This window comes from Alligator sinensis, unplaced genomic scaffold, assembly GCF_000455745.1.
Source record: "Alligator sinensis unplaced genomic scaffold, ASM45574v1 scaffold1052_1, whole genome shotgun sequence".
Classification (NCBI taxonomy): domain Eukaryota; kingdom Metazoa; phylum Chordata; order Crocodylia; family Alligatoridae; genus Alligator; species Alligator sinensis.
In genome coordinates, this window is record NW_005842971.1 from 438,688 (window position 1) to 459,044 (window position 20,357).

Genomic DNA, 20,357 nt, shown 5'->3' on the forward strand with positions numbered 1-20,357 from the left:
CGAGGCAAAAAACTACTTGAATAGCTCAGCCTTGTCCCCCCTGTCTATCACTAATTGCTCCTCCTTGTTCAGTAGGGGTCCTATGCTGCCCTGCGCTTTCTTTTTACTCCCTACATACCTAAAAAAAAGACTTTTTGTTGTCTTTAATTTGTGTTGCCAGCCCCAGATCTGTAGTTGCTTTGGGTTTTCTAACTGCCTCCCTGCAACTATGGGCCAAGTAGGTATACTCCTCCTTGGTAGCTTCCCCCTGCTTCTACCGCCTACATGCCTTCTTCTTTGCTCCCCTGGATTTCCTTGTTTAGCCAAGGAAGCTTTTTAGCTCATTTCCCCCTTTTCCCTCGTACTGGGATAGTCTCCCTCTGTGCCTGAAGGATCGCTTCCTTTAGGAAAGGCCACTCTTCCTGGACTCCCATCATGCCAATACTATTCTCCTGCAGTGCGTCATTGACTAGACTCCTAAGCACACTGAAGTTAGCCTTCCTAAAGTCAAGCACTTCCACCCTACTAGTTATCTTACCTCCCCTATGCCGTATGGTGAATTCGATTGATTGGTGGTCACTATCCCCAAGGTGACCATTAATCTGCAGCTCCCCTACCAGGCCCTCCCCTGTAGCCAACACCAAGTCCAGTAAGGCATTTCCCCTAGTGGGGACCATGTACCTTCTGCATTAGGTAAAGGTTCTGCGTGAACAGTTGGATTTGGCTGACTGCTCCTCCCAGCAGATGTCAGGGTATCATGAGAATCTGTGAGTTTGCCTTAAGTCCCAGAACTTTAGCTGGCTTTTAGCTATGTGTTCCAGAATGCTTGGAGTCTAGCAGTGGGACAAAACACTATGGGATATTTGCCCAGAATACACACTTAATTTAATCAAAGTCACCATTGTGTGTGAGATTATTTGACATGAAATAGAAAAAAGCTAGTTAAGTGAATACAATAGCAGAATCTGTTCCACAACAGTTAATGTTTAAAAGTTCAGTGAGAAATAACTCCCCTGCTCCAGATTTTTGGATCTTTTTTTCAGTTCCTTCCTTAGAGTCATATTCTACTTTTCACTTTTTTTTGGCTTATGTACTTTACTCTCAGAAGCCCAGGCCTGGAAGCCTAAATGCCACCTTGGAGGTTCTTCTTTTGAATTTTTTTTAACTATTTGGATTTCTGTCCTTGCTTTGATGCAATTTATAACTTTCCTGAACATTTCATGAACCTGAGCATTTATAGACTGTGGATTGTAATCACTAAAGATTCTTACTTGTCTAAGTAAAATTGAAATTTCCATGGTGTCTGTGATGGCAAGGTGGCTGTCTTCCACTTCAATATATCCATCTCATTCAACATTTTTTTTTTTTTTGCTAATGCACACTGGCATATTTTTTTTTTCTTTCTGTCTTGGCTTTTACAACATCAGATTTACAAACAGTGAGATCAAGGTTTGAAATGGCCTTAAATCTTAGAACGTCTCACCATAATCTCTTCTAACATTAAGATAAATGTGCTTTTGAACATTCTGGTCAAACCCCTACAGTTTAGTAGTAATGTGTAACATCAAATTGTAACCCAAGGTTCTCTGATTATAGAACTCACTCTTATGCACAAGCCTTTCTACAGCTGTCACTGGATAGAAAGACTTATTTCATTTCAATTCTGTAGGGATTTTTTTCATTTTAAGATTTATTGAAGGCTATTATATTTAGGTTTTGCACAAGTCTGATATTAAGACTGTTACTGATATATTGATTTGGCTGGGACTGCCTTAGAATTAATAGTCTTTTAATCTCATATGCAAATATTGTGGTCTTTTGACATACTATATACATATAAAATATTCTAGCTTTCATTTTGACGTACTGAGCGTAAATTGTATACAAATATCTATTGAAGGATAGCTTTCTTCATCTTTGCTGTGACACTATAACAGGTAAATGACTTAGTTGAAACTGCAGGGAAGGATTAAAAAAAGAGGATATGATTGCAGGAGATGGACTTTGACTAGAATACATAGATGACAGAATTTTTTACACTTTTATTCAGTTTGTGTCCTTATATTTGTATCCCTTTACTGTGATGTGTGTGGGTGGCGATAAAGAATATCCTAGGATTTTTATGGACTTAAGTGGTCAGCGTTTCTGTTTCTGTCCCTCCCCTCCCACCCCCACTTGCCAAAAGAGAACATATTTATTAGCACTGTATCTGTCCTGTTTCCTGGTACTGTGCTTGAGCATTTGGTTTAGCACTAACACAATATGTGGTTTTCTCTTGAGTAATGTCCTGTAACACCTACGGCAGGAATTCCTCAGATGTTTTTCATCTGAGTATATACCCAGCCCATCCCAGATTAATTCAAGAAGTTTTATTAGGCTGCAGTTTGCTGGCATAGTTGTATAACAGGTACATGTGACTGGTCATTCTGCCTAACAAAATCAGGTGGTGAGGCTGTTTTTGTTTCTGGAAAGTGAGAAAGTGTCGAGTGGAAGATAGCTTGTTTAAAAAAAGCTACTCAGAGTGCTATTCCTGACTTCATATGACATCATTTTCACCCCCCTGCAGGAAGAAGTGCAGGCTTCATCAGTTTTACTGGTAGTTAGGTAGACTACCAGTAACTTTGTCAGGCTGAGGCCAACATTGTTTTGTCATAAAGCACATATACATGGGCTGCTTCTGCAACATGCCTTCATTAAGAAACTGATGATTAGTAATGTGGTTGACCAGGAATAGAATAGGGATTCCTTGCACTACTGCAGGCATTGAGATCTGCTGTATTCTTTGCACTACTGTCTTGACAGTTTTGTGAGATTAATTTTTGTAATGCATAGTGGGATACCAGCACTGCACTCACCAAATTTTTTGAGCTCTGGATAATGTTCCTATAGTTCCCTTTTATATATGCTATTATGTTCCTTGATCCTATAATTTTTACACCCTTTTAAAAGTTTCCACTGTGTCTCACTTGGCTTTTCATTTTCTGCCTCTTGCATTCGGAAACACAGATCCTGCACAGGTGAGAAGAAGTCTAATGCCTGTTTCAGACAGAGGCAGACAAGGTTCCTTGGGTGAATTTGATATCTTTTATTAGACCAACCCAAATGGTTGGAGAATAGTTATTAAGCAAGCTTTCGGGTTCAAAAACCCTTCGTCAGGCTCAGGAAGCTGCAGCAGTTGGTGTGTGCTCTTCCTGGATGGAATGAAAAGTAAACAAGCCAGGGGCTGGGCTGGGCTGGGCTGGGCTGGGGAGTCAGTTGCCAGGCAGATTATAATGTATCAAAAATCCAATGTCTATGTTTAGTCCCTGATCTCTAGTATCCAGCAGGTTGATGAAATGGAGCTCACAGGCTCGTCTCTGGGAAGTGTTGTGTAAATTTCCCTTGAGGATCAGGACTGAGAGATTGGAGAGAGAGTGGCCCTCCTGTGAGAAATGTGCCCCCACCGGTAATTGGGTGTTTCTGTCTTTGATGGATTTCCGGTGTGCATTCATTCTGGTGCGCAGACCTCATACAATGGACCCAATGTCCTGATGGAGGGTAGTGGGGGCACATTTCTCACAGGAGGGTCACTCTCTCTCCAATCTCTCAGTCCTGATCCTCAAGGGAAATTTACACAACACTTCCCAGAGACGAGCCTGTGAGCTCCATTTCATCAACCTGCTGGATACTAGAGATCAGGGACTAAACATAGACATTGGATTTTTGATACATTATAATCTGCCTGGCAACTGACTCCCCAGCCCAGCCCAGCCCAGCCCAGCCCCTGGCTTGTTTACTTTTCATTCCATCCAGGAAGAGCACACACCAACTGCTGCAGCTTCCTGAGCCTGACGAAGGGTTTTTGAACCCGAAAGCTTGCTTAATAACTATTCTCCAACCATTTGGGTTGGTCTAATAAAAGATATCAAATTCACCCAAGGAACCTTGTCTGCCTATATCCTTAGACCAACACGGCTACAACCTAAACCCCTGTTTCAGACAGAGGCACTTGTAGCTTTCAAATTTTGTGGTGCTGTTTGTAGAGTCTGCTCTTGTTTCCTAGGTATAAGTTGTTTGTTATTGTAAACCACTGCTGCATTCTAGGTAGGGCAGGACATAACTCTAGGGTAACCGTGACAATGATAATGGTCCATCTCTATCTGCAGAATTACAGTAACTACCTTAACGATCCGCAGTTCCATGAAGGAATTGAGACATCCAAGGAGGCAGAGCAGATGACACAGACCAGGGGGCCAACTTGTGGTACATGTGCCACAAGTGGCATGAGCAGCCTATGTGTGTGGCATGTGGCAGACCATATAGGGGACAGGCAGCACAGTGGTAGGAAGCAGAAAGCAGAGCATCAGTGTGTGCAGAGGCAAGAGGTTCAGAGTGGCACTGGGGGATGGTACAGGGCTAATTCGTGGCAGGTCCACCAAAAAGGTTGGTGCCCGCTGACATAGTGCTAACAGTACTGCAGTATTTACATGTTAGGTGACTGGAAGCAATGGGCTCGCCATACTGGTAGCACAATGAACAGGATGCATGTTCTAGTTCTGCCCTCTTTCTCTCTCCTTCATGCACACACTTTTCTATATATGTAAACTGAAAGTTAAGTAAGTGTGGGGAATATTTTGCTGACATTAATGTTATATGAGAATGTGCTGTTCCCATCTTTAGGAACATGGCACTTCTTGGAAATCTGCAAGTGAGAATCTCCCAGCTGGCACATTAGTAGTATTGCATTGCAAACTCTCTAACTCTCATTTTGGGGGGGGACTCAGTTTACCCATTTCCTTTCTGGTTTATGAATCCTTAAACAGATACCTAGTCAGCAGCAAGGAACATCTTGGTAGGTTCAAGATGACTGTTTAATGAACTTTTGATAGGTTAAAATGATACTGGCTGTGCTTTATGACTAAACTGGATCTTTGTGATTGCTGCGTGTTTTATATAATGTTTGTGAAGCAAAGGGAGAAGCGATACTGGCAAGGTGAAGGGAGAAAGTGGCAAAACTGCCTGCTGACTTAAAATGTCCAGGCACAAGGACATTACAAGTTCCCATTGAGGTGCTCTACAGCTGAGAAGTCTCAAAGTTCACTTTAACAGTGCGCTACAGTACCAGGGCTTTGTATCAAAGGTCCTCCCAAACCTAGCAGCCCATGGTGTGATTAAGGTATGTCAGCTTCTGTAGCCAGTGGCATATAAGGAATTGATGTATTTGGACTTATGGGTCCACTACAGGCTGCTTTTGGTATGAGCCTTAACCAAAAGCAAGATACCTTGATCAAAAGCAGAGCTGTAAGATTTCTTAACAACTCTGCCACCATGTCCTCTCCACTATGTGTAACTGTATTTGGAATGACTTGAAAATGCCTCTTTTGAATTTGGGAGGGGCGCAGATTTGGCCTGTGACATCTGTTTTCTTACTTTCAGTAAACATATTTTTGAAAATATAATATTATGGAGTGGTGAGAAATATATCAGTTTTTAATAAGCTGATGCTTATCAGCACTTGTAAACGGTTATTTTAAAAAGAGAGTGTGAGTGGGGTTAAGATTGGGGTAGGCAAAATACGGCCCACGGACTGGATTTGGCTTGCCAGCTGATTAGATCCAGGCCACAGGCTGGCACCCATCAACTAGTTGTATCCCTGCAACTGGTGGTTGCCCCGCTGTGCTCTGCATGGGACTGATTCCAGCCCACTTCCACCTGGGGCAGCACGTGCTGCACTCCCAGCCTCCCCCACTAGGAGTGTGTGTGTCAGGGGTGTGGCAGACCAGATAGGGGACAGGCAAAAATTTTAGATTATGTTAGAGGACTTGGAAGACCTGTTCCGATCATCAAATACTACAAGACCAGAAAGTTGTTGGCAGTGTTTAGTTTCACAGGGCAAAGCAGAATGAAACCTCCTAAACTGCCACCACCATCTCTAGTCTAATACAGCACGGATGATTGGTTTTGGACTTGAGTGGTTCTATTTGAAAAGCAAAGCACTGCTTTTTTCACTGTATTATGGCCTTGACCAGGCATTAACTAATAATGGTGGAAATTTTTGAGACATTTCCACTGCTTGGAGCTCTCTCTGTGTGGCATGTTCAAAGCAGGCACGTGTAGCCTCTGGGAACAGGGCCTGTAACCCTGACCGGGCAGTCCCAGGAGACTTGCCACTGCAGTGAAATGCCCCTGCCTTGCCCTGCACTACTATTGTCATGGCATCCCCACCCCCTTTCCCACCCCTGCCCTTACCACACTCCTTTGCGTCAGCCCAGAGGAGTACAAGGCACTATTCTCCTGCAGTAGAGAACCAAGAGAGTTCCCACCATGGAAGAATGCCTCCCAGTCATCTGATTGGTGAGATGTGGGGGCATTCTTCTGGGGCCGGAACCCTCTTGGAGCTGTGTGTGGCAACTGATGCTTTTCAGGCTGGGGAAAAGGGCAAGCTTTCAACCAATGGGCTTCCTGAAGGCCCAGGGAGCAACCCTCTAGCACCCTCTGGCTGGAGAGTTTGCCTGTAAAGCTCTGTAGACATGGGGCTGGAGGAACATCTGTCCAGTCCAGCTCCCAGTCTGTTTCTACTGGAAGAAATTTCTTCTGGTAGAAATGAACATCTGCTCGTAGCTGCTTTCTTGTGAATGGATGTTGTAAATTTGTAAAAAAAAAAAAAAAAAAAAAAAAGGTTTCTAACATACAACTTTTTAAGTTTGTCTGAAGTGTCTGAGATAAAACCAACAAGATGTGTGGTATAGCTCATTTCATTTTAAATCAAAGCTAAGTTTACAAATGTATTTTAACATGCTTAATTTCCTTGTGCTACTTAAAAAAAAAAAAAAAAAAAAAGTCAATTCCCTCTCCTTTAACCACCTCTTAAGAAAAGGTTGTCGACTTTAAGTCATATGTAGAATGGTATTACTCAGTGTAAAGCTGGGAAGTTTAATTTTCTATCATCATTCAGACATTAATGGTCTCTTTCATAAAGAAAAATATAGTGGAGAAATCTGTTAAAGCAGAGTATTTTGGTACTTGTTGGGATAGTTAATAGCAGACAGTTTCACAATATGAGAGACAGTATTTTTAACTGTGCTGAACAAAATTGTGTCCTGGCAGTTCATAGGTAATGAAATGTATTCCAGTTCTTACTCGTTTGTTCTCTTCTTGCATGCTGGGTACACGGAGAGAATCTTGCTCTGTTTCAGTGACAGTAGCAAAAGATATGAAACTTGCAGATTTTGATGGCAGGAGATGTGATTTGTATTCATTAAATCAGATCTGTTTCTATGATCTTTAATACGTTGAAATCTAAACCAAAAGAGATCTATTTTCAGGTTCTAAAATGGCTGAAATTTTTAAAATAGGTTTGCAGACTCAGGTGTGGTGGGGTCCACATCAGGCCTTTGGCTTTATTTTTCCTGTATTCAAGTTTCAAATGTTGCCTCCTGCTAATCTGTTAAATATACCAGCTAGTTATCTACATAATAATATATAACACTTTCTTCACTATTTATCTTCTTTTAATTTAGTGTATAAATTACACCTTTACAGAAGAATTAAGGAACAGAAATTAACAGTTGTGTTTATGGTGAATGAATGTTACTGCTTGATCTGTTACAGAATGTGCCCACTTGCTTTTGGCCCACAATGCTCCAGTTAAGGTGAAAAATGCTCAGGGATGGAGCCCCCTTGCAGAAGCCATCAGCTATGGAGACAGACAAATGAGTAAGAAATTCAACTGTTTGGGTAATGTAAATTGAGGACCTATGTAGACTAGAACAACAAGGGTTTTTTTCCTAATGTTACCTGCTACTTTGTTTGCTTCTTAAGGTTTCTTTGTAGGGCTTACAGCTGGTTACTTTTTTACAGTAGGTTTACTTTTTTAATGGTATTTTTGTGTCTGCTCTGGATATTTTGTGGTAGCTAGAAAGTTAACAAGTGTTGGTAATGCTTTTGCTCAACACATCGATTTTCTAGCTTTGACTGAGTTAGAGTTGAAGTAAGCTAACTTTTTATTTAAAATGAAGCTAACTTTTTATTTAAAACCCGTTCACTAAGCGAGTTTAAGATTGAATTTGTAAGTGAATGTGAAAACTACAAACTGACATTCTGTAAAAAAGAGTAAGTCTTAAATCAAATTGGCAATGTGAATCAACTACAATCTGCTGCTTTTTTAAAGATCTGTAGGATGTTGTGGCACACTCTATATCAAGAACAGTTTCTACTTAAGATTTCTGTGTATAGATAAACTTCATTTCTAGCCCCTAGCATTGGGATATTACTTTTATCTTTGTTGGTTCTCTGCTACAAGTTGGACCATAAGTCATAAGAAAGTGTCAAGCGAGTTATACTGCTCACACGTAAAAGAACAAAGATAAAAATTATCCCGATGCCACTCTTTAGTAGATTGAGGTTAGATGGTTCCTTGGTTTTATTACTTGTCATAATACACAACTTAGTATTTTGCTCCTAGTCTATAATGTATTAACAGTAATTCAAATACCAGGGGTATTTCACTTCTGAGGTATTGCTTCAATGATAGTTAATATTAACTTCATTGATAAAAGATAATATTAGAACTATTAGCATAAACTTATGTTATAAAACAATAGTGTTACCACAGTTTTTTTGATAATATGATTCCATTACAGTTATGCATAACTATTAGTTAATTTTCTAACTCCTGTTCTCTCTGGTAAAAATGACTAACATTTGTATAAATTTTTCAGTAAATGAAAAGCTCTGCAAAATGACAGTCTTTTCTCCAAAGAATTCACAAATTAAGTCAAGTCCTTTAGTTGACAGTATGTTTCCATATAGTTACAGCACTTCTAAGGAAGCTTAAGCAGCAGTCCAGGGAAAGCGTCGAAGAAAAGCGACCTCGATTATTAAAAGCCCTAAAAGAGGTAAGCTTAAAGACATTTTCTTGATAAATTATTTTTCTTGAAGGTGCCTACACAAAGCTCTGAAGTTCTTTAACAGAATGCATTTTGAACCAGGAACAATAAATATATTCACTTAACCTGCTGGTGGAACAAAGGAGTCAGAGTTCAGTCACCATTTGGCTAGGCAGATGATGTTTTAGTGGGGATTTACTGTATTAACCTAAATCCAAGATAAGTCTGAATTTAAAACACCCCCCAACAATTAGTTTCAATATATAGAAACATTCTAAATTTGTTATAATTTTCTGTGTATAGATTAATTATTGGTGGGTCATCTTAAATTCATTCTCCCTCCCTCCCCCCCTCCAACTGCAGTGGGGAAAACAATGGTAGGGGGGCAGGTGGTAGCACAGCCTTATCCTTGTTCCTTGTCCCCCACCACTTGTAAAACCGCTGCCTCTCCTTTCACCCCCACAATTGCCTGCATCCCTTCTCAGCTTCTGCCCTCCTACAGTCACTGCCTTCCCTGACCCCTAGCTATTGACCCTCTGGCTCTATCCCTGCTCCAAGGGGCAACAGCTCCAGCTGGGCACTAAAGCCAGAGCCTGGGTTGGAGCTGTTGCTGCCACTGCAGTAGCTGCTACCTGCCCCTGGCTGGAGTGCTGCTAGAGCCAGAGTTGGAGGGTAGGGGATGGGGAGGGGTAGAGGCTGTGGAGGGGGCAGGCAGCAGGGGGCACAAGGTCAGGGACAGAGAAGGGTGTGTGTGTGTGGGGAATGGGGGGTGTATAGGCATTAGCTACTAATGCTCATGCCAGAGTCATAGTTGGAGTCAGAGCTGCAGCAGCCACCCATGAATGTCTTCCCTGTCTGTCCATCCATCTTCCCCACCACCAGCTTGTACTCACAAGGGGCCATTTTCTCCACTTTAAATGGGGATGAAAACCCTCATCTTGGATTCAGGTAAATACAGTATGTTCTATCCTGGAATAAAAATTATATTTTCTTTACTTCTTTTGAAATAAGCTAAATGTTGTCAATTTTATGTTAACGTTAAAGTGCCATTTGGTTTATCAATAAAAGGGATTAACATAATCTTTAATTTGACATGGTGCCCTATGCTAGTGATTGATTGCAATATCAGTTTGTACCCAAGGAATTATTCTCAATTTGACAGAGTCCAGCATGGTTTAGCATCTATTTTTTTTTATTATGTGTAACACTGGTTGCAAAACTGCTATTCCTGATTGCTGGTAACTTGGTCACATGCTCATTATTTCCAGCTGTGTCATGGTACAGTAAAAGCCGTGTTAATCAGCATTTTACTAACCAGAATAATCTATTAACCAGAATGTTCAATATCCCCTAATACAAATCCTCACTTTAGCAAACAGAATCTTTGCCGAGTCTGTTCGGCACACGCATCAAATATTTCTGTTTACATTAGTTACTGATGCTGCCGATGAAGGGCTCGCAGCAGTCCCTCTTAGTTGATATCCACATAGGTGGAGGGAGAGAAAAAATTTGGAGGGGGCTGAGTGGGGTAGGGCAGGCTGCCAGTGAGGGCTGGGGCCAGGGCAGTGCCAAGCTCTTTGAGGTGGCCGTGCTGCTCTTCTGTCTTCCTTGATAGGTATAACTCTCAGATTACTGGAATTTTTAGATAACTGGCACCTACCCCTTACCCCACTCATGCCAGATAACAAAGCTTTTACTGTACTACAGTTACACAGCAAGTATTTCCTAATATTTTAAGATGCAAGTAATAGATATGATTGCCACACCAAAACTGTGATTGCAGTTTGAACAAAAGACAGAAAATACTGAACAGAAGTGCTGGTTCACATGTGACAGCTTCATTAAGAAATGACCCATGTTGTGAAATTGTTTGATCCCCTGATCTAGTTTTATTGGGTCACAATCTCATAATTTTGTTTTGTAGAACCCTGTCTCTGAGAAGGAGAAAAAGGAGTTCATTTTGGTTTTATGCCCAGTTAATTCCATGCATTGTACTGAAGCTGCCAAGAAATTGCCAACTAGTTCCTCTCTAACTTGCAAATAATTTATAGATAATTCTTCTCTTTCATCTTAGGAGACAGTTTAGAGAATGACTCTCTTAATTGGACTCTGACATAGGAGCCTTTAGGATACAAAGGTTCCTCAGCTATAGAATCTGTAATAGAAAACATAGTTTACATAAAAAGGAGCTTTTCTTCTGGGGATTTCAGTGATGATGCCAATGTTTTCAAACAACGGGCATCTACCCTAATTGTATGAAATCTTAGTCTTCCTCTTAGATAACTGTTTCCTTCACACAAAGTGTGAAGGCTTTGTTTCTGAGTAGTGCAAACTCTTTTGTTCATATATCAGTCTTATCACAAGATACTACCTCTTTCTCTTCTGTCCTCCTTTCTGTCAGTTTTTCTTCCCCCAGCAGACAGAAACTGCCCAGTTTCAAATTGCTTCCACGAGCTGTTGTGAGAGCACTAGCTCTTCTAAAACACCCAAGGTGCTTTCAGTTTTCTGAGTGAATGATGTAAAAAAGTTTCAAAACTGTGGGGGACGAAATTAGGGTATTCCACTTCTATATAAATTATAAATATATATTACTGAAATTTTCAGTGAGATAAGATTTTAACATTTTATATTAATTACACTTTTCTGCAGGAAGTAACAACATATAAGGAGATTTTCCAATATTTATATTTTATGTATTACTGATCCCTGAAAAATAGAAATGAGATTCCCTATAGAACTATATGGAGGTAGGTGGCCGCATAGGGTTAGTTAAGTAGTTCTAGCATTTCTCCTCTATGCTGAGACATGGTCTTCCTGGGAATTAATATCTGTCCTTCTTATGTTGATATTAGAAATTGATAAATACTTCAGTTTGTTTTACAAAAATGAATACATTTAGTTTTCTTATGCCTCATTCAGATTTGGCAGAAAGCAAAATCAGTAAGAGTTGGGAGGTATATGTGTGTTAGAGTGAATTTTATGAACATATTAAAATATTTCCAGAAAGCAAAATATGAACTTTTAAATGTAGCTGAGACTTGACTTTACATTGCAATAATCTGATCAGAGAACAAACAGTACCACCTGGCTGGCACGCGTTCAATCAAAGCTAAGCAACGCAGCTTGAATTTTTAGTGTTTGCTATTTACAGTCAATTGCTTTTGCCTAGTCTGCAGCTTGAGTTGTTGAAGTAACTTCAAATAAAAAAATAAATGATATGCTTGTAATCAGCAATACACCAGTACACGAAGTGAAAGAAAAAAATGCATCATGTTATTCACTCTGATCTAGATTCAGAAATATTCATTTTAGTATGCCTGAGAAGCTAATATTAGAGGAAGGACTAGATCTCTTATTTGGTTATATATGCTTTTATTTAGCTTAGAAATTTTCTTTTTTTCCATGTCTTCCATAAAAGCTAACACTTGTCAGTTTGGCTAATATTCACTAATGATATATTCATATGTCTTCTCAGCTAGGTGACTTCTATCTAGAACTTCACTGGGATTTTCAAAGTTGGGGTAAGAATTATGCTATCTTTGCTATAAATAGTTATAAAGGAGTAGAATCTGTAATATCCCTTTCAATCACCAGTATGTTGTGGGGGGAGGGGGAGATCCCCTGAGGGTTCAAACTTTTACATCTTTGCAGAATCTAAATCTAGTGTGTGTATTGGAGTGTTAAAAGGTCTGGTAGTACACTGAAGAATTTTGTTCCCATTTGATCATATTTGGAGCTTGATTCCCCTCCCTAAAGTAGGTGAGAACAAATTGTAGTAGTGACACCAGAGAAGGCCGGGGCGGGAGCAAGGAAATCTAAATCTTTAAAAACAGTTCAATCTAATCTGGGATTTACACTAATATATTTCAGTCATTATGATTATTATATATTGCTACAAGGCAGAGTTAAAGTGGTTCATGCACCCTAACTTCAGAATGTTTTGATTTCTTAAATTTCATTTTGACTCCAAATTTTCTGGGTTCATAAAGTTGGCTTTGGGTTAATTAAAACATCCCTCCAATTTGCATTTTATGGTCTTAATTCTATTTTAACATTGTCTTCATCTAGCAACATAACTAGAACCAGGTCTGTATCTGTTTATATAGTTACAGCATTTATACTGTACCTTAAATTAAATTAATTTTTTACAATTATTTATAAATTTAACTGCAATTCTGTGATTTTTTTTTCTTGGTCAGAACTGAGAAGCTATCCTTATGCCCTGTAGAAGAACCATTTAAATAGCAAGAATATTTTGTGTTTAATGCTGGCCATATTGTGTCTGAATTAACTTTTTAGAAATCTTGAATTAGTATGATTGAATCTGGAGTTCAGTATTTTATATAATGAAACAAAAATATCCCAAATATCAAATTTAATTTGCTCAGAAAGCTTTCATTTTATTACATTGAAATGGCTTTAATCAGCTATTAGATAAAAGCGCCCCACTAAAGTGCCTGATCTATACAGGGGAAACTCCAAGATTAAAGAAGCCACTGCACAGTGCACTTCCGGCACAAATTCCAGTAATCCCTAATTATAGGTTACACTTTTTCCCTGCATTTACACTTTTATTGCAAACATAACTTATGAAAAATATAATTTTCTGTTTACAGTACAGCAATACCTAATACCTAAGGCAAGTGAACCGCTTAGTATTTTATTAAACGGATATTGCTGAGGTAGTCTGTGCAGTATCTGGCTATATTTCTGTTTTAATCACTGTTTTTTCTTTTACAAATGCAGTGCCTTTACTTTCCCGAATTCTGCCTTCCGATGCGTGTAAAATATATAAACAAGGTATAAATATCAGGTAAGTATTGACTTGTAACAACTGTATCCTTGTTAAGTTACAGCAAAATGGGTATTATTGGAAACAGTAAATTCTGACAGTACAGATAAAATACCAGTTCAGTTTGAAGGCTATAGATAACCACACCAGTTCTTAGAGTTTGGTGAAACAGTGGGCTTTCATGGTGTCTTTATTTTCCTCCCCCTTTCTGAAGAGTTTAAATAGCATAGTTTTCAATTATTGATTTTTTTTCTTTCTTTTTTGATCTTTTTCAAATCTCTGATTTCATTTAATAGCATAGAATGTCTGATTTTGTTTAGTAGTGTAGTGCATAGGTGCACATCAGCATTCCAAATACTTACATGGCTAGTTGTGAAAATTTTTAGATACCTTTAAAACAAATATTGTCATGTTTAAGTAATGCTTAAATTTTAGGGGAGTTTAAGAAGAAATGTTTATTTAAAAAAAATTAATGCCTAGAAGGATTAAGATATTGCTGTTTACTGTATTGAGGAGAACTTAATATCTAAGGGGCGTAATTGGGAGTATTACCCTTTTCTAATATCCTCAAATCTAAATGCTTGTATGATTCAGCACAGTAAAATCCTCGAAAAGCAACCCATGGAGTCTTTGGAATAAATGTTTTTTTTTTCTAATATTCTTTTTCACTAGAATGCAGCTTTCTGTTCTTGTAAGTGTTAAAGTTTTTCTTAGAAGTTGGCTTAGATAATGTTATTACTTAATGGGTGTGACAACTGTACATACCTCTCAAAAGTAACTGATCAGAAATAAATAACTTAAATTCAGTTACATGGAGAATAATTATATTTATTTCTTACTGAATCAGTTTTGGGGATTTGAAGCAAATATATTCATTTTTATCTGACTGTACTTGCCTGCCATGATAATTCACTGAAATATGTAAACTGAATTATTTTTAATATTAAAATTTAAGTTGATATTGTTCAGAAATGTAGCTGTACCATAATTATGCTGTTGTAAGAATGTTAATGTAATTTTTCAGGGAACAAAAGGGAAAAGGAGGAAGAATAAATTCAACACATGTCATGTTTTCTTGGCTTTTTCCACCTCAGCTCTTTAATTAGCTGAGATTAGCTTTTGTTGGATTCAAGTGTCTATTCTGCTTAAGCTCCAAAATCAAGAAAATCAGGTTAATAAATAATTCCGAGGATTTATTCTGTAGAAACTGCTTCTCCCTTTAAAGCTTTTAACAGAGAAAAATGTTCTGACTTCTTGGGTCAGAGCTCTCTGTGATAAGTCCAAGTCGGTTCTGTGCACATGCACCACTTGCCTTGATGGGAATGTGGAAATGAATATAAATCTAAATAGCCCCATGTTTGTTTTCTAGAATGAAAGTTTAATACATGTATAACTGGCTTAAAAATATTTTTTTAAGAATTACAGTTGTAACTGTACTAAACAAATGTAATTGCATTTGTATGCATCATTTACAAGCAGTTTGTATAAGAAATAGTTATTTTGGAGGCTGATCAAAGGAATTCTGTTAGGTATGTGTAGGGAGGAGACTTGACAGGTCAGTGTTTAATATGCCTATGCTGCTGAAAGTATAAAAACATATTAAAAATGCTGAGAGTAAAACTGACTAAAGCAAAACTCAGTCTTGGTCCTTTTCTTAATTTAGGTCAAATCCAGATATGATTAGTTCCCACTGATTTCAGTAAATGTGAACTTGTAATCCTACTTATAAAGTAGGATTGCGTGTTCAGTGATCCTTGCTTGCTTTTAGTAATATATACCAGCTATGCCACTTGTTTAGACCGATTCCTAGTATATTTGCAGGCCATAGAAAATGAGTCTGATTCCTGATGGCCAACAATTATGAAGTCAAAATGATGAAGTGGCAAGTCATCTTTTAAATTTTTATTTGTAATTCCATTGTGTTAACACTATGTGACAAGGGGGAAGCATTATATTTTAGCATGAAAATAATATCAACATCCTGAAATATATTTGTAAAATGGGGCTGAGGAGAATTGAATCCTATTCATTTTTAGTGGCAATAGTAAATAATTGTCTTAGCCAATATGCATTTATGTAATATGATTGTGTAATACGTTTACTGTATGTGCTGATTGGAAAAAATAGCATTTTGCTTGATAAAAGAACTCATTTATGTATTTTAATATTTCTGGATAACTTTTTTTTAAAGGTACTTTACCATTGGTTTGTTTCCACAGGCTTGACACAACTCTAATAGACTTTACTGACATGAAGTGCCAACGAGGGGATTTAAGCTTCATTTTTAATGGTGATGCAGCACCCTCTGAATCTTTTGTAGTTTTAGACAATGAACAAAAAGTTTACCAGCGAATACATCATGAGGTGAGAAGCTACATGTATGTAAAGACTAATTATAGTGAATGAGTTCCTAGTCATAAAATGTGCATTCTAATAAAAAGTCAGCTTCTGTGTATATTGGGTCAAATAATATATGGCAATGTGGTCAAGCAAGGCAATTGCTTGCCTGAATACAGACTCCTAATGAGGGGGAAAAAACAAAACAAATTGTTTTTTGACTTTCTTCATAGAAATGGGATTTTTTTTACCAGAATTGTAAGCAATTCCTTACCTCAGAGCTGAAAGTTAACAATGAATGCTGTTTTTTTACCTTGCAAACTTTTTGAATTTACGTTTCCATTGGTATAGGGGAAGATACTAAACTGTCTTTCAAAGGATACCGAACTATTTGAGAATAGTACAATCAATTATCAGCACATTTGCTGGCAGAGTTTCAGACATGTCTCTTTCCATAATACCAACTGTATAAGGCATACTGATGCTAATACTGTATAACCTTCTTTAATGATTCTAATATGGTAGCTTCCAGTAATGGTTAGTTCTTGAAACTTTTTTTAATTTGATAGGGAGGAAAAAATACTCAATTAAAGAATAAGAGATGTACTTCTGTAGTCTGGTATTTCAGTGTTCAGGGTTTTTTATTTTCTTTTAGGAATCTGAGATGGAAACGGAAGAAGAAGTTGATATTTTAATGAGCAGTGATATTTATTCAGCAACATTATCAACCAAATCAATTACCTTCACACGTGCCCAAACAGGATGGCTTTTCAGAGAAGACAAAACGGTAAATCTGCAACAAACTTTTCTTTTGTGACTGTTGAAAAATAGAATTGATAGAAAGCCAAGAGAAAAGAGTGTTTCTTTATGTGTCTTTAACATTTAATATGTTAAATCTCATGTTTCCCAAGTGGTAAACCTGGAGTTGAGAGGGACTTTCAAGGTGATGGCTGAAGAAGAGACTCAGAAATTGCCAGATAGTAGAATCAGCATGAGGCAGAACAGAAAAGGGATTTTTAGAGTTTGATGAGCAAAGCCAAAATTGAACCCAAAATGCTGTAGCCTGGGAATCTAGGAAATAATAAAAGAGATTAAAAACTGAAGTAGGAATAGGGAAGAGGTAAATTCATGGAGTTTGGCTAATAAGGATTTCAGGTTGGTGGTATTATTTAAACATGTTTCTACATCTCCAACAGAGTCAGTGCTTGGGTACCTACTAAAAAGATTAGATGGAAGAGAATTAGCCAAAACAATCAGGGAAAGTGTAATAAGGCTTTTTCTGACCAAGACTCGAGAAGTTCCAATTTTTAGTGTTCAAGGACATTTTATCAATTCTAGCAGTTGAAGCCAATTTGTTAAAGGTGTGATAGATATTTCAGTAAAATGTGTAATATATTATTTAGGCCATAGATTTGTCCAGGAAATGTGTTTTGGTCCCATATAACACAGATAACTTCTAGGATTTGCATTGTGTTTGCAGTTGTTGCTTGCCAGGCATTAATTGACCACTGGTCAACTGTAACCAACAGATCTCCTTGCTGAATTCATGTTTTTGTTGGTTGCATTATTAACTTACTTAAGAGTGTTCAGACAACCCACATGGACTTTTTTAGCATTTCATTGATAATTCAGCACCTTTACAGAAAGAAGAGTATGTAAAAGATGCAAGGTATAACTTTTTTCTTTCCAAGCTTTTGTATATTCTCTTGGGATGACAAGTACCTTTGGATGATGCAGCAGAAAACTATGTCTTTTGTTCACCAAAGATTCTCTCTCAAGAATCTGACTTCATGGGGGAGATATTGCAGGACAGAAAAGGCCAGCAATTTTAAGAAACTTATCTCTTCCCAGGTTCTTTAAGAACGGTTATCATTGGTGCTTCGCTACTCCAAAAGGAGTTCCCAAAAAGGAGTCCCCCTTTTCTTGGCATAAAATTGATCTGAGTAGAGCCAGCAAGCTTATACTGGCATTCTTGAAAACTCATCAGCACTTGGTTTGGTTTGTTTTGTTTCTGTATACAGCAGCAGAAATTACTGGAAATGGTTTGATCTGTATCCTATTGCATAAGAATGAAAGCACTCAGAGATATAAGGAAGTAAAATTAAAATGCTGAAAGGAAGAATTTCTTAAGCCAAAGGAGCATTTACAGCAAATAGTTTAGGAGTTTTTAAAAGGTTAGATAAACTAACGCTGCTATACAAATGAGAATGAAAGCACATAGAGCCTGAAAAGAATGTTTTCTTCCTTATATAGATGTGCAGGCAGCTGTTTTGCAGCCGTTTTGACTGTCCTTAAAGTATTATGTGTTGCCACTCATACATTAGTTTGCATCGTAAACAGGGTTGGGGGGGGATGTCATTTTATGGAATTTGAACTCTGGGTTCAAAAATAAATTGGATAGATATATAGATATCTATCTCCTAAGTTGAAACAATCAACCATTCAGGACCTCTCCAGACACAGAGTTAAAACAGATTTCCCAGGCAACTCTCAAATTAGCCCTTCAGGAAAAGATGACTTAATTAGATGTTTCACGCTAATGGGAGTTCTGTCCCCAAAGGAGTCCATGCAGTAGCAGCACTTGCATTGATGTTATTGGGGAAGTGCAGTGCTAAGGCAAGCACTTGTACTTACATGCAACTTAAGTAAAACTTTTCATTTTTATACTTTTTTTTCAATCAAACAATCATTTTAATATTTCATTATACTTGACTTTTAAATGATTTTACTTGAAGATTTTGGAAATTGATCATTAATCTCAATTATCTTTCTTACAGGAAAGAGTAGGAAACTTTCTGGCAGACTTCTACTTGGTTAATGGACTTGTTTTAGAATCAAGGAAAAGGAGAGAACACCTTAGTGAAGAGGATATTCTTCGAAATAAGGCCATCATGGAAAGCCTGAGTAAAGGTGGTAACTTGATGGAACAAAATTTTGAGGTATAGTTAGCTTGTTCTCTACAGAATTGGCGCACACATCCTAAGCAGTGTTTTTCCCTCTCAAACTGATTAACATGCACAGTGGAATATTAAATATAAACAGTGAAGTCATTTGATCTTTCTAGAGGGGTTTTTTCTGGTGGTAGCTGACTGAGAGTATTTTAGTATTCTCTTGGACAGGATTTTTTTTTATTCTGGTTTAGAATGCTCCTCTGAAGTGTCTTTTTGTCATTATTTTTCCCCTTTAGCTTACTTTACTGAAGGGACCTTCCAAATCTACCACAGTCTTCTCTCTGAATGATCTCCAATTTCAAGTACATTATCAGGCAAAGCCTGTAGATGCTTAGATACAGGGTTAGCGTTAAATTTAACAGGTGTAATCCTTCCTTCATCCTCTTCTGAGCTGACAGGTTATTCTCTAGTTAATTTAGAGTTGCTAATCTGATTTTTAATGCAATTTTAAATGCTTGAATGTACTATTGGTGTTTTACATCTGTTTTCTACATAATATTTTTTGAACTTCAGTAATTTTCAAGAAAATTATACACGGTGCAATCCATCATAAAGAAGCTGTGGACTTAATTTTGACATTTTGAGAATTATATCCATATCTTCAGCGGATAGTTATTAATATGAGAAAAGTTTCATGAAGCACAAAACTTGCTAAAGAATATCTACTTGAAAAGTGTAGTGAAGAATAGTGAAAAATATCTACTTGAAAAGTGTAATGAAGAACAGATCTAATGATTCGTAAATGTTGAGCTTTTTTTAGTTTTGCTTCAGTCTTCCAATGTAAAATGACTGATGTTACAGTCATGCCTTCCTTTTTTTAAAAAGGTATTGGAATTACTTGCTCCTATCAACTTGTAATTTTAACAGTAAACTTGTCACAGTGAATTTGCTGCTTTGGGGGACTAGTTACGACAACCACTTGACTCCTGTCATCCTGATAGTGTGTACAAATTGCACAGAAATTAATGAAAAATATCTCTATTCCCTTCAACAAAAAATATACAAAGGGGGTAGTTGGAACATAGGTGGGGACCACTGTAATTCAGGCTCCAGTGGTGGGGAAAGTGGGCTCCCTGCAGGCTCACTGGAGCCAATTTCAGGAGCAGACTGTCCCACACCTCTGGCTGAGGGAGCCTGACATTGGACTGATTACTGCTGAACAGCAGCATACAGGCTGTTCTTCAGCTGTTTTAAGAAAGTAAAGCTCACCACTTATTAAACAACAATAAATTGTTTTTACTTAACTTAAGAAAAACTACCCTTGTGCATGAGATGGTCACCTTCTTCATCCACCGTAAGAGAGGGAAATCAGTCAGTAGGGTAGAAATCCTTGATTTTAGGAAAGCTGACTTCTACAAGCTTATGAGATTGGTTGGTGAGACCCGGGAGGAGGAGGAGGACCATGGTCCGATGGGGAAGGGAGTGCAAGAA

At 37.9% G+C, this 20,357-nt stretch overlaps 1 protein-coding gene across 1 annotated transcript in view; it reads left to right on the top strand.

Moving 5' to 3' along the window:
- The window catches only part of ANKRD13C (ankyrin repeat domain 13C), a 60,616-nt gene that overhangs the window by 23,969 nt on the left and 16,290 nt on the right, over positions 1-20,357 (top strand). The window contains exons 3-10 of the mRNA XM_025192833.1: positions 7,570-7,674; positions 8,770-8,855; positions 12,322-12,367; positions 13,593-13,646; positions 14,311-14,329; positions 15,858-16,002; positions 16,631-16,762; positions 18,753-18,914. Of these exons, the coding sequence (XP_025048618.1) occupies positions 7,570-7,674; positions 8,770-8,855; positions 12,322-12,367; positions 13,593-13,646; positions 14,311-14,329; positions 15,858-16,002; positions 16,631-16,762; positions 18,753-18,914 (749 nt within the window). The remainder of the gene's footprint in view (positions 1-7,569; positions 7,675-8,769; positions 8,856-12,321; positions 12,368-13,592; positions 13,647-14,310; positions 14,330-15,857; positions 16,003-16,630; positions 16,763-18,752; positions 18,915-20,357) is intronic.